The 14369-nt window shown below is 54.8% G+C and overlaps 1 protein-coding gene across 1 annotated transcript in view; it reads right to left on the bottom strand.

Moving 5' to 3' along the window:
- Grm4 (glutamate metabotropic receptor 4) overlaps positions 1-14369 on the bottom strand; it is an 84482-nt gene that overhangs the window by 25909 nt on the left and 44204 nt on the right. The window contains exons 4-5 of the mRNA XM_021186115.3: positions 2852-2987; positions 269-423 (exon numbers count right to left, since the gene is read on the bottom strand). Coding sequence (XP_021041774.1) covers positions 269-423; positions 2852-2987 — 291 coding nt within the window. The remainder of the gene's footprint in view (positions 1-268; positions 424-2851; positions 2988-14369) is intronic.

The following is a 14369-nucleotide window of genomic DNA, read 5'->3' as shown; positions in this document are numbered from 1 at the left end:
AGTAAGAGACACTTTAGTGACACGGGGCTTCACGCATCCCAGAATCCAAGCAGCTGAGAGGCCAGGGGTCTACACTCTAGTTCTGCCATGCTAGAGGCCTCTGCATGCAGGAGGCTGTAGACAAATGAAGAGGCAAGTCAGGGAAAAGAAGGCGGAAGTGGACCTTGGTGGGGGGAGGGGGGCGCGGGAGCCACCTGCTGGGCCTACCTCTCACGGAAGTGGACCTTGGTGGGGGGAGGGGGGCGCGGGAGCCACCTGCTGGGCCTACCTCTCACGGACGTCCTCTTGGGAAGAATGGTGACTGCACCCTCAGCCACTTCCTCAAGGCGCAGCACGGGGGCGCTCTTGGAGCCCCAGCTATCGGAACCCATCCAAAAGAAGTGGCCGGTCTGGTTGGCCCTGCGCGCTGCCTCCAGCACCCTCCTGTAGGGACACAGCAACCAACCCAAACGTGTATGGCTACCCAGCCGCCCCAGCCTCCGTGCCTATGCCCCAGGCTGTATCTGGACCCTCCTCTCATATTCTTCAGTCCAGAACTCCTGGCTACCCCTGCTCCCAGCCACAGATGATACTCCCATACACACCTGTCCCCCTGGCCCACATCCACCCGCAGGCTATATCTGAATCCCTCACGCCTGACTCACAAGCCTATAACGGCCTCTGCCAGTGCTCCAGGCCTGTAGATCCCCCACTGCTTGGCCTTTGCCTGTCTACATGTCTACAGTGACCTCTCTCATCCCAACCTGTCTTCATGGGCTCACATCTGCCTCGGTGAAGACAGCCAGCCGTGTCTCCTTAAATCCATATCTGCCTCACTCGGGGTTCCAGATGCCAACCCCTATCCTCTTAAAGGCATGTTCTCTGGGTACCAGGTCACCCCACACTAAAGCCATCTTCACATGGCTGCCCACAGAGTATCCACCCAACCCCACCCCACCCCCCACTCCAGAAATCAGGCCCTTCCTCAGTTGCTCCAGAGAAGGGTGGGCCCTCCAGGGCTCACCTCTCTTCCAAGTGAGAGCCTTGGGTCAAAGGGCACATGCCAGGCCCACCACATGGCTGAGGGAAACACATGGCACTCCACTGGTCTTACAAATGGCCCTCAAGACCAGCTCTTATGACCCCACTCCCTTGGAGAGGAACGAGGACTTAGAAGAGTCAGAAACTTGCGAGTGGGAGACACAGACATCAGGGATCATTCCTATCCTTCTCTGGTGAGGAATAGGGTCTGTGGCCCCAAGGGCACTGGGCTGAGGCAGGCAGCAGCTTAGGGAGGCAGTGACTAACATCTGGAGAGAAACTATTGTCCCCAAGCCCCAGAACCTGCTTCCAAGCCAGCTGCAGTCATCCTGAGCCCCTGCTCTCGTCTCTCTGCCAGCCCCTGGCCCCTTAGCAGGTCACCACCCACCTTGGGCGACCACTAATGGTAGCTGGGGCCGCACACAGAACCACAGCCTCGATCCTGTTAATGCTTCCTACATCTGAGAAGTCAAGGGGAGCCAGCATCATCTCATCCCACATCCAGCCAGTCACCTGCGTTTATTTATACCTTGGTCTGCTTCCGAAAACACAGTGTGTTTCCAGAAACAGCCCTCTTCCTGCCAGGCTGCCCATGTGGCTCAGGAGAGTACCATCCAGGCCTTTCCCAAGGGACAAAGACTCGGACCTTCACCCTCCCTCCCAATGGGAGGCTTATCTGAACGGAGGTACCCTCAGTCGCAGTGTGCCCAAAGTGGAATGCACAACTGGATGTGGGCCTGGTTGTAGGGGTGTGAGAGAGAAGCCAGAGGGATAGCTCAGAGAAGCCTGGCCACTAGCGGCCATTTCCCTGAGGGCATGGAGTGCTCTGGCAGCTGCATCTGGGGGAGCTTTGAGCCTTGAGGAGCTCATACAGTCTCTGTGCATCCCGGAGGGCCTCCAGAGGTGGTGTCTGCTGGGAACCCCTACCTGAGTGGGTCCTTTCTCCATCCCTGCCACGTGCCTCTGGGGCCTCTCTGTGTTGTTGCAACTCGGGACTCCAGGGTAGGGTGTGGCAAAGGGTTAAAAGGGGGAAGAGGGGCCAGCATTGGCCTTAGAGTCCACCAGAAGAGGTCGCTGAGCCCCAGGCTGGCTTTCCTCTGTCAGAATAGTCCCAGCACCCCAGTTCTGTTCAGATGTGGGCTTCTCTCTCAAAGGGTAATCTCAGGGACCTGCCACTGGGGTTCTGGGAGGGTATGTCAAGTGAGAAGCAAGCAGAAAGGAGGGAAGTGGGGACTGGTTGGCAGAGATGGTCTGTAGAGAGTCCTTGAGCTTGTGACCTGTGACCCCTGTGTAGGACCCCTGGCAGGGTCTCCACACTCCTTGCAGAGCCTGGGGTCCAGGAAAGAACCAGCCTCCAACAGTGAGAACATGCCGGAGCCCCATGTCCTGAGCTCACCAGAAGCAGAGTTCAGGCATGAGCTGTGGCCTACAGCCTCTGAGCATCACTCCCTGTCAGGTCCTGCTCTGTGGCTCTGAGCATCTTCCTATGCTTGGTCCTCAAACGCTACTGCTCAGGAACTGTTTTGTGTTGTTAAATGGCAAAGAGCCTCCAAGAGATTATGAAACTTGGTGGAGGCCACCCACCCCCTCCAGCAGGTTGGATTAGAACTGGGTAGCACACCTTAAGTCCATGAGACAGTAGCCTTTCCCCTAAAGTCTCCGAGACTGGCAGGATGGATGAAGGAAAACAAAGGCATGATGAAGCCCCATTATAGTAGCTGGGTCTAGCCTAGGAATCCCACCACTCCAATTCACCGCCTGCTCCTCCCCATCTCCCTAGAAGGAAGGCATCCAGTGGGTGGTGCCTGGGCTACTGTCATGGCCACCCTACCTGATATCATCCTCGTTGGCAAAGATGATGATGGCTCTGGCATTGGATGTTTCCAGAAGGCGTTTGATGATCTTGTCAAACTCCCCGGTCTTGGGTTCCCGTGGAATCTTCACCGACTGGGCAATGCACACGCCTCCTGTGGAGAGGCCCGGCCCGATGTCAGCTCAAGCCATCAGGCCTGAGCGTCCCTCTTTCCCAACACATCCAGGATGCTGTGACCAGGGTCTCTGGTTTGACCCTCAGTGAGTCACACCAGGATCACAAACACCAGCCACTGCATGAATACAGAAGACCTTAGATGTGATACGGCTCTGTGCCTCCGTTTCCCTAATTGAGGCTAGCAAGAGCCAGACTGCCCATTTGAAATCTTGGTTTTTACCAGTCACCGCTGGGGTAACCTCAGGGCAGTCAGGCAAGCGTTCTGTGTCTCAAACGTCACATTTATAAAGCAGAGACAAGAGGGCGACCTAGTTCACTGGCTTCTTGTGGAATCTGTGAACAAACCCGCTGTCTGATGCAGAGCAAGTACCTGGGAGCTCTGGCTATTTTTATCAGAACCATCTCAGAAGGTTCTTTGAAGGATTAAATCTGAGAATGGCCATCCTGGTAGCTGCTGTCCCCACACCCATGTCCACACACCTCCTAGGGCTTCTGTCCTAGAGACTCGGCATACCAAAGGTCCTCAGAGGGGCCTGCGCGTGTGGCTGCTGGGGTGGACCAAGGTGAGCACAGTCCCCATGATGCACCGGGGCAGCAGACACCAGGGAATGTCTTGCCACCCCTCTCTCAGGTGAGCACAGATAGGAAGACACTGCCCTGTGTGTATAGTCACAGCCCACCTGCGCTCCCTCCCACGGTGCCTGTCCTCCCCTAGGTCCAGCCCTCCCTTAAATCGTGGCCGATTCCATAGCTGCTACCCTGTGTCACCCCAATTAGGGCTTCCCCCTGATCTCTGTACATCGGTGCAGTGTTCCCAGGTATGAGACACCTCTGCATGGTGCTCACAGCTGGACAGGAATCACACTGGAGGCCCAGGAGGTGGCACGTACACACAACCTACACACATAGACACCACCTACACACACCTCACACACACATAACAAACACCTCACCTACATACACCACACACACACACAGAGAAACACATACACACAACACACACATAACATACACAACACATACAGACACACAACATACACACATATAGACACCACACACACACACAACACACACACGAGGATGCAGGGGGATCTTAGGTCACTCCTAGATAGCTAGCAGAGCCCGACCTCTAAGAACACAGGGATCAGGGAACCAGGCTGAGGGTCTTTGATCAGGGCCTCACCCCTGCCAGCCCCCAGCCCCGGGCCACAGTCAGAGCCAGGAATGGCTTGCTGCCCTCACTGCCTGGCGGTTTCTAATGATGGCAGCACTCAGCTCCTGCCAAGCTGCCATATGGCCTCTCTCCAGTCAGAAAATGGGCCAATGGAGACATGTCTTCGTCCCCATCTGGGAAGGCAGATGGACAAGAGGAAGAGGCTGGCCCAGGCAGTGGGGACGGGCCACCTGGCTCAAGGAGGGAAGTGGGAAGTAGGGAGTGGATGGCTCTCCAGCAGGGAGAGGGTGTTAGGTTAAGTCACACTCCTGGGCCAGCGCACGATGTCCTGCTGCGAACTACACGCTTCACTTCACATAGCTGAAGAGAGGGTTAGGTGACGGTGACTCAGGGAGGGGGACGTTAGTCACAGGAACTGAGTGTGGCATGTGGCCTTGGAGGTGTGATATTTATGGAGCGTCCCACATAAGCTGATTGTGACCTAACAAAGTCACCCCTTGGAGGACTCACACCACATACCCAGTAGACAGATGGGAAAACTGAGGCTCTCGAAGGTGGAGTGGCTTCCAGGTTATGAAGAGAACTAGGTGAGGGGCTGAGGAGGCTGCAGGGCCACCTGTTGACCCATAGTGTGCTTAGCGGGGGTGGAGGGGTGGGGGTGGCTCTGGAGATGGGGTTTCTGTGAACAGGGGTGTGGACATGCCTAGGCATGGACTTGGGTAGATGTCCCCACACTGTGACTCTGCGTCACAAGAAAGCAAGTATATATCATGACTTTATTGTTCACGGTCAACATGGCAGGCAGTTGGGGGACTGGGGAGAGGGAGAGGGTATTTCTTGAGGGACATGGCTCCTGGGACTGGCATGGTTCCCCATCACAGCCAGAGAGGACTGGGATGGCCCCAGAGGCACAGCACTGACTGAGCACCCACCCTGTGGTGGCACGGGCTAGGCTTGGCCTGCATGACTTTTTGATACCAACCCCAGGGCAAATACGAATATCCCCACCTGGCAGGCACGGAAGCTGAGGCTCAGAGCTGGCAAACAGCTGAGCAGAGGCGGGGGAAAGTGAGGCCAGAGCCTCCATCAGACCAAGGTCCTCTCTCCTGAAGCCTTCCTGATCCAAAAAGCCCTGCTCTCCACGGCTGCTCCTGGGACTGAGAGGGAGGGTCGCCATTGCCAAAATCTCACTCTCCTCTGTGGAATGGGTAGAGATTACACACGTGTGTGGACATGGTTGGGAGTGCGCACACCAGACTATATGTGCACAATCACACGACCTTCCTTTGGACACACACACACACACACACATGCACACGCACACAAACACACGCACACACACACACACAACACACGCACACACACACAACACACGCACACACACACACACAACACACGCACACGCACACACACACACACACACACGCATGTGCACACGGTGACAAACCATGCTGCTACAGGGTTCCTGTGTCCAGCCCCTGCCCCCATCACTGTGGTCTACACTGCACTCTTACCCTCCCCTGGGGCACTGCCTCCTTCCCATACCCTCAGCCTCTCCGTGGACCTCATCAAGAGCCACTTGTCCACACTGTGATAGGGAAGCCGGCAAACAGGCAAGAAATAACCAATTCCCAGCTCCAGACAGACACAGGACCAGGAAGGCTGGAGGAAGCCAAGGTTCCTGAGCCCAGCAAAGCCCTCCTGGGTCCCCTTTAGAGATCATTCACAGATCCTACCCAACCTCCTACGGGGAACCTGGCTGCCAGATCACTGTTCAGATCTCAACTGCCCCGTGCCAGCTGTGCTGGTTAGAGTCAGCTGCCATAGCCTCTCATCAGAGATAGCTCTGACTACATGGGACCCCTGAGGCCCCAGTCTACACCAGAACAGAGGGTCTGAGGCCTGAGAGGGGCTTTGCCTTACCTGGGGACACATAGTAGCAGGGGTAAGCCTGGTGTCCTCTGAATGCCTACGACTGCGGTTCCACCTTGCGCACCTACCCAGGGTCCTCCCTACATGCTCAGACTCCTCACACACCTGCTCAAACTCCTCCCTACCTGCTCAGACTCCTCCTACACCTGCTCAGGCTCCTCCCTACATGCTCAGGCTCTGTTCAGGTTCCTCCCACCTACTCAGACTCCTCCCACACCTGCTCAGCCTCCTCCCTACCTGTTCAGACTCCTCCCACGCCTGCTCAGACTCCTCCCCACCTGCTCAGACTCCTCCCACAGCTACTCAGACTCCTCCCCACCTGCTCAGACTCCTCCCACAGCTACTCAGACTCCTCCCCCTTCCTCAGGCTCCTCCCCAGTCTCAGAGGCTCCACGTCAATTTCTCACAGCCCAAGTAGCAGCCTGTGGGCGCTTCCTCTCCTCGTTTTTTTTCCCCCTCTTCTGAAAATGCTTTTAAATGTAAAAACAGAGAAAAAAAAATAATGAAAAGACAAACCCTAGGAAGTCAAGTGGAAAAACCTATATTGCTGCAGAATATGGTAGACTGCAGAGAGGAAAGCAGGCGGGGAGGGTCCCCCAGGCCATGCTAGGCTCCCTGCAGGAAGCAGGGCAGACAGGAGGCAGTGGGGGGTCTCACACACACACATACACGCACACACACACACACATACACACACACACACTCGCGCCTGCACGCATGCTCACATACACATGCATGCATGCACACATACACATGCGTGCACACACACACACACATATGCACGCATACATCACTTTTTCTTCCCTTTCTCCTTTTCGGAGCCAGGCTCTCAGCAAGCCTGCTCCCTGGAAAGTTTGGGTGGGTGGTTCCATGACAGGATTCTGCTATGGGACAAGGCCTGGCCTAAATGTTTGAGCTGTGATGTGACGTTTGGGGTGAGCAACACTTCCAGACCCCCAAACAATGAATGCCTCACAGTCGGCCTTTGGGCAGGTTGCCCCCAGTCAGAAGAACCCCGAGCCAACTGGCCAGGTATCCATCATTACCCAACACCCGTTCCCTTGCTGGATTCTCCTCCGCAGGGACTCAATGAAGACAGGCAGCTGTCCATGTTTGGTAGACACACACGGGACAGGAGTGCAAAGGGACACTGGCAAGCACAGGTGACAGAGGCCTAGGAGGAATCCCACCTGCACATGCCCTCTCAAGGGTGCCCAGAGCCCGCAGTGATCCCTCAGAGCTGCCACCATGTCCCACACAGGCTCTGGGCCCCCTGTGGTGCCTGATGTCCACTCTGTGCCAGGAAGAATCTGTGCCTTGAGTTCTCTACATGCCCAGGGCCATCTTTCAACCCTGCCTTCTGCTCTGTCTACTCCCTCTGCTCAGTCCTGTACCCCTGCAGCAAGCACTGGGGAGCACGGACTTGCAGCATGAACAGGCAGCAGGACAGCAATATGACTCACCACTAGCCTGCCCCAAACTCAGGGTGAGACTGCTGGGCCACACAGGTGCATGGCGCTATCCCCTTCCTTGTGGCAAGTGACTTGAGTTCCTGGTAGGCAGTGGGTCCCCTGGGAGAAGACCAGTCAGGTTCCGGCGGATCCAGGTTTGCCCACATTCCCTGTGTTCATGTCGATTTGTAAAATGGAAACAAAGAAAGGCAGAGAAGGGCGAGCTGAGCCTGCTGCTGCTGCTGCCTTCCTGTGCATTTTCAGACAGGTTAACTAAGCCTCTGACCTGCCCTCTGTGAAACAGGCAAGGACTAAACTCCCCCTGGTAAGGCTAGAGGAGTGAATCTTAAGAGTGTTTGTGATAGTCCGGTGCTGGGGGCAGCTGCAGCCACTGCCCTGAGGAGCAGGGAAAAGCCTTGCTACTTGGGAAGAAGCTGAGATGGAGATCATGGCTCAACTGTATCAGAACTTTGTGTCCTTGGCTCTGTGGAGCAGGGTGTGCACTCTGCAAAAGCTATCCCGGAAACTCGGTGCTGGGCAGTTCCCGGGCTACAGCTCGGAAGCACAGGGACTGTGTGAGGTGATGCTGGCACCAGCAACCAGCACACACGTGGGCTCAGCAGGTTGCTCATAGTCAGGACTGCACAGAGACACGTCCACAGCTCTCCCGCCCCAAAGAAAATCCACCAACATAAGGACCCACATAGGGCCACACACCACCCTAAGCAGCTCGCAAACTCATGCAGGAACCATACAGCAACACAAGTGCAGGCACCCTAGACATCACCTGTGTGGCAGCCACAGCACACTGCACAGCTGTGCACACCAGGCCACACGGCTGTGCCTATAATGACCTCAAGTGTGTTCCCAAGCACGGTGTCCTTTTCACACAGCCATACAGCAGACACATACACAGACAGCAAGCTGTCACATAAACTACACGGGCATGTCCCTAGCCAGTCAGGCAATAAGCCTGCTAACATGGGCTATGCCCTGCACCCTACAAGGCTCACAGCCTGCTTCTCCAAAGCTTCCCTAGGTCTCCCATGCTCCTCTCCATGCATGTTCAGTGACCCTGGTACCATGCAACCCTATACACGCCAGGGTCTGTTAGAACCTGGGGGTTCCAGCAGCTCTCTGGACCCTGCCCACACATTCACAGATCTCAGCCTTTCCTTTTGCTGGCGGCTTTGAACTTAGCTGGGAGCAAGGCTGGACTGTCACACAGCCCCCCAGGGACTAAAGCAAAGTCTTCACTCTCCTCTGTGGGGTTAGGGATGCACAGGGAAGCAGAAAGGAACTCAGATATTAGAGAGCAGCGAGCCTCCGTGACACTAGAGGCCAAGAGGCCATCGATGGTCCTAGTCCCATCTCAGCTGCCCATTGCTACCCACTGACAGCCAAGTCACCCGGTGTTGAGAGTGTGACACATAACCACCCTGGGCCAGGCCAAGTGCCTAGGGTGAGGTAGGGCACGGGGGCCTCATGCAAGCCCTGCTGTCCCTGGCTATTAGAGTTTCATTAGCCTCAATGTTGGGCTCTTGAGAGGAAATCCACTGAGCAATTGCTCTAATATCTTAGCACAGATGCATTTAAGCAAAACACTTTCAAAAGCAAGGAAGGCAGAACTACATAGAAAAGGGAATTGCTGGAGGCAGGTAGCAAGGCGGGGACTAAGCAGACAGGATATCAGCAAAACATTAGTGGGGACCCTGTACAACCCTGTATCTTCCCTCAGTAGCATGTCTGTGGATGGAGGAAACACACCTGCTCCCCAGACTCACTGCAGACAGAGCCAGGGTTCCCCCAAGACCTCCACATACTCATAGCTGCTAAGTACAGTTCCAGGCCTACTGACCAGTCCACTGATCTACCTGTGGAAGGGGGGCGGGGCTCAGTATGGCCAAGGCTCTGTCTCCATCAGCCACACCAAAGTATGCCACACATAGAATAAGACCTCCACACCTCTCCCATCTGCCTCTGCCCCTAGAAACAAGCAGACGTGGGGCTAGCTACACACACCCCCACCCCACCCCAGCTTTTTAACCATGACCACCTCCTCCGAACCACGCTCCCTCTGCTACCTCAAGGCTTTGTCATTATAGTCCTGAAGCAAGGAACAGTCACCCCCTTCCTGTCCGCTGAGCCCAAGAAGCCCTGGGTCTGATCCCTCCTCCTTCTTCCAAATCCTGGCATTGTCCAGTTCTGCCCACCTGCTCTCTCTAATGGCTCTGGCTGCCACTGCCTTGTGCTGTGTAACTTGTCAGCCTCGGGGAGAGGGCTGAGCCTGTAAGAGGCAGGGTTCAGGTCCCTAGCTACCACTTCCTAGCTGTGTAAGTTTGGACAAGGTAAACCTCTGAGGATTCTGTCCATCACAAAGTATAAGAATGGGACATATAGGCGAGTGTGGTATAATCAGGAGGCTGAGGCAGGAGAATGACCTTGAATTCAAAGCCAACCAAGCCCATATGATAAAACTCTATCTCAAAAACCAAACAAACAGCAAACCTAGGTAAGGGCCACAGGACAGTGTCTGATGCCCGAACACAGCAAAATTGCCCCCTGTGTTGTCCTGCCCTGACTTTCCTCCGTGAGAGTCTCCAAGAGCTGTGTCTTCCTCCCTTCTGACCCCTGCCCCCAGGCCCAGCAGACAGGGTAGCTCAGTTAACACTGGTTCAACGTATCTTAATTTCCAGCTGCTGTCCAGAAGATGGGACACCAGTGGTGCTGGAGATTCCTGGGTGGGGAGAGACTCCAGGTACCCCTGGACAGCTCCACCCTCTATAGGAGCAACATACAGGCAGGAGAGAGCGGCGGGGAGTTAGGGGCTGGCAGCAGCGAGCCTGTGGTTTGGCCGGAGTGGGGAGGGCTGCTGCAGACGGGGATGAAATATTTAGAAGCCCACATCCCCGGGAAGTGGGAACTGCCAAGCAAAATGAAATGTTGAGATGTAATTACGCAGGCAGCCCAAGCATGTCTCACTGCAGGCAGCTCAGCCCCTGAGCCTACCACATCAGCCACTGGTAAAGAAGTCCTCCAGGGCCCTCCCAGCCAGCCCCGCCCTCTCTACAAGCCAGGCTAGGAAAGGACAGCCATAGCTGACAGGTAGAATCTGGGGCCTGTGGCAGACCCCACAATCTGTTAGCTTCCTGGCAGAAAATGGAGCTGTTGACTCATGCCCCAGAAAGGGGGCTGTTAGATAGCCTCGGTGTGTGTGTGGCAGTGAGGGTGAAGTGGGCCCAAAGCAGCAGAAGCCAGCCTGATCCAGTTTGGGGTGGGTGGTACCAGGAAACCCAGCTGCCTGGGGCTCTGGTTAATAAAAACTGGATAGACCAGGTCAGGAACTGATCCATCAAAATTGCCTGAAACCCTGCTGCCATTGGGAAAGAGTTTGGAGTTCCAAACAGCCACCAGTCCTGGGGGGGGGGGGCGGGGGGGACACGACATGACTGGCAGGGAGGGAGGGTCCTTCAAGTCTCAGTCCTAGATGGGGGGGTTCTTCCTAGATGCCCACCTTGCTGGGCAGTATGGGATAGATCCGCTACCTCTTCTGGTTTGGTGTAGGGTATTTCTGGTGCGAGACCAACACAAGCTATGACACTATGACACAGGGGACGTTCCCAAGTTGTGATAATTGCCCATGTCTGTAAGAATATCAAGAGAAGAATGGGACCACCCAGCCTTGAGAGCTGCTTTATGATCTAAACCAGAGTCCACAGAAGGGCTTCAGCTTGCCCCAGGCTGACCAGTATGAGCCAGGAACACACGTCTGGTGCCCAAGGTCCTGTCTCCATCCTGCCTGTCACCAGGCTGCCTCTGAAGCGCAGACCCAGCTAGCTGACCACGCCACAACTACACCCTTCTCCTGTGGGTCCTATTCTCACAGACCACATAGCCTCAGCCGGCCAGTCGGCCTGGCCCACCCTCCTCCCCCAAGAGTCCAACGTTTCCTTTAGGAGGCTAGCAAGATACCCCAGCTCCCTCTTACTGTTCCCTACCCACTCAAGAGGCCTGCTACCACAGCTCAGCCAGCCCTCAAATGCAGCTGGACACTGAAGAACAAGCAAGCTCAGATCGCTGGCTGACACCTGGACCGTAGCCAGACGGTGGCCCTGAAACCCCTTCCCATCGCCAGCCCTTGCCCCACTCTCATTCAGTCTTCTGCTTCCTCCCTCTCGCCTCTTCACAACCACACAGCTCTCCTCCAACAGCTAACATTTACCCTGTGCTGCCTCACTGGCCCCTCCCAAACAGTTCACATCCTGGGTATCGTGCCTATTTCACAGACGAGGAAACTGAGGCCACCTGTGAGCCAGAGCCTGCTTGGCTGCCTCTGTTACTCTGACTCAGATACTCCATCCTCCCTTTCCTCCTCCCCTCCCTCCTCCCCTTCTTCCTCTCCCTCCTCCTTCTCTTTCTCCATTTCCCATCTTGCCCCTCTCCCCACATTCCTATATCTGACACAGGTCCAGGCAGGACTTTCTCTGAAGTGGCAAAAGCCTCCGGGCCTTCCCAAGCCCACCTGGTCCCCTCCCAGTCCCCTCCCATCCCCTCCTTCCTCTCCTTGCCTTGCTGCTTCCTAGACCCAAGGCTTCCCTTGGGTCCCAAGGCATCGTTAGCTTCCTTCTGGCTCGTTAAAAATTTGCATAGAATTTGCATAGAATAGCCACATGATCACTCTGTCTATAGCAAAATAGAGCCAGATGTAGCAAGTGTGAGTCAAGGACTGCAGAGACCCAGGAGTGGGAGAATCCCCAGTCTAGGAGGCCAAGTGGCCCTGGGTGGGCATGCCCTCCAAACCTCACGGGGCCTCAAAACTAGAATTACCTCCACTTCAGAGGAACTAAGGGCCCAAAAGGACCTGCAGCCTGCTCATGCAGGAAAGTCACCAGTCTGCCTGGGTGCCTGCTCCATCTGCTTCCGGGAGGGACATGGCCTTCTGAAGGTAACAGACCCCTCCAGGACACCCTCAGGGCCAGGCCCAATCCTAGGTCTCCCAAAGGAAGCTCTTTCCTGGCCTGGCCTGGCCTGGCCTGGCCTCTCCATCCTGCAAGCACTCGTGTGCATGCACACACACACACACACACACTGCACTTGCTAACCGTTGGAGACAAGCACCTCAACTCTTTCATCTCAGCTTTCTAGCTGAGCCGGACCTGCCTGGTCACAGCAGTGTCCAGGAATAAATGTGTGTGGATAAGAAAGAAATCGGTAACAAAGCAGAGGGGAAGCGACCTGTGTTTCAGAGGCTTGGCTCAGCCTCCGCAGACTGCTTAGGAGCAGGAAGCAGGCTACAGGCAGCCCAGGAGGGCCAGGGTGCCGCTCTCCGAGGTGCTGAAGCCTGGGCTGGGCTGGGCTGGGCTCAACAACCTCAGCCCACGCTAACCCAAGGATCTGTGAGCTCACAACTAGAATATAACCTGACCTTCTCTTCTCGACACCTGAATCCCTGGGTCCAAACCCTCACCTCTTAACTATATATATATTTTAAGAGATGTATGTGTGATTATGTGTGTGGTGTGTGTATATGTGGAGAGATGTGAGTGTGTATGTGTGTTGTGTGTGGTATATGTGGGGGTGTGTATGTATGTGTGCATTTGTATGTGTGTATAATATATATGTGTGTGTGTATGTAAAAATATATATATATGGTAGGTGAGTGTGTATATGTGTATATGAGTGTGGGTGTATGGTATATGTGTGTGATATGTGTGCATGAGCTTGTGCATGTGTGAGTGTAGGTGTGAGTATGTGTGAATTGTCTGTGTGAGTATGTGAGTGTGTGTGGTGTGTGTAAGTATGGGGGAATGTGGGTTTGTATGGTGTGTATGTGTGGTATGTGTGTATGTATGTGTATAGTGTTGAGAGTGTATGTGTGGTATATGTGCGTGTGAGTCTGTGTATGTGTGATTGTGTGTGTGAGGTGTGTGTGTATATATGGGGGATGTGGGTGTGGTGTGTATGTATTGTATTGTATGAATAGTGTGTGTGTGGTATATGTGTGTGTAGGGTATGTATGTATGTGTGTGTCTTTGTGTGTGTGCATATTGTGTGAGGGTATGTGTCTATGTATGTGTGATTATGTGTGTGGTGTGTGTGTATATGGGATATGTAAGTGTGTATGGAATGTATATATGTGTGTTATGTGTGTGGTATATGTATGTGTGCATTTGTGTGTGTGTGTGTGTTGCACACAGCCAGAGAAGCCTGTCTCTCCCTAGCACTTTCAGCCCTGCCCTCTCACCTCACTGAGCCTGCAGTGACCATTGTGTCCCAGTGAGCATCTTGCCCCAACTCTTTCCTCTCTTTCTCCCTGTCCCTCCCTCCCTCTTTCCCACCCTAAACACATGTACATGCGCACACACACACACACACACACACGACTTTCACAGGGCTTTTACCAAGGCTAAAGTTAGGCCTGGCACTGAGGGGTTTCCATTACAACTGTCAATGACCTGTGTCTGGAAATGAATGTGTGTCGGGTGAGTCTTGGAGTCTCAGAAGACTAGAAGAGACAGGCTGGTGGAGGGGCTGACAGAGGACTGGCCAGGGCAGCAGAGTCTGTCCATGCTCAAGTACTCTGAAAGGGAAGTCTGGAGTAGATGGAACAAGGCAGAAATGGCTTCAGTACCCACACATGAACACATGGAGGAAGGCACACAACCCCTTGCTGGCCCCACACACAAAGAACTGAAGGGTCTGGGGAGGGGTGTGACTAGGGTCTCACACATGTACACGAGGGGTGGTGGCAGAGCAAAGCTGTGGGCATGCTGCTCAGTGCCAGACCTGGAACAGGGCCCCT

This window comes from Mus caroli, unplaced genomic scaffold (assembly GCF_978045245.1).
Source record: "Mus caroli unplaced genomic scaffold, Mus_caroli_1 scaffold_18, whole genome shotgun sequence".
Lineage (NCBI taxonomy): Eukaryota > Metazoa > Chordata > Mammalia > Rodentia > Muridae > Mus > Mus caroli.
This window is presented reverse-complemented; position numbering and strand designations above follow the sequence as displayed.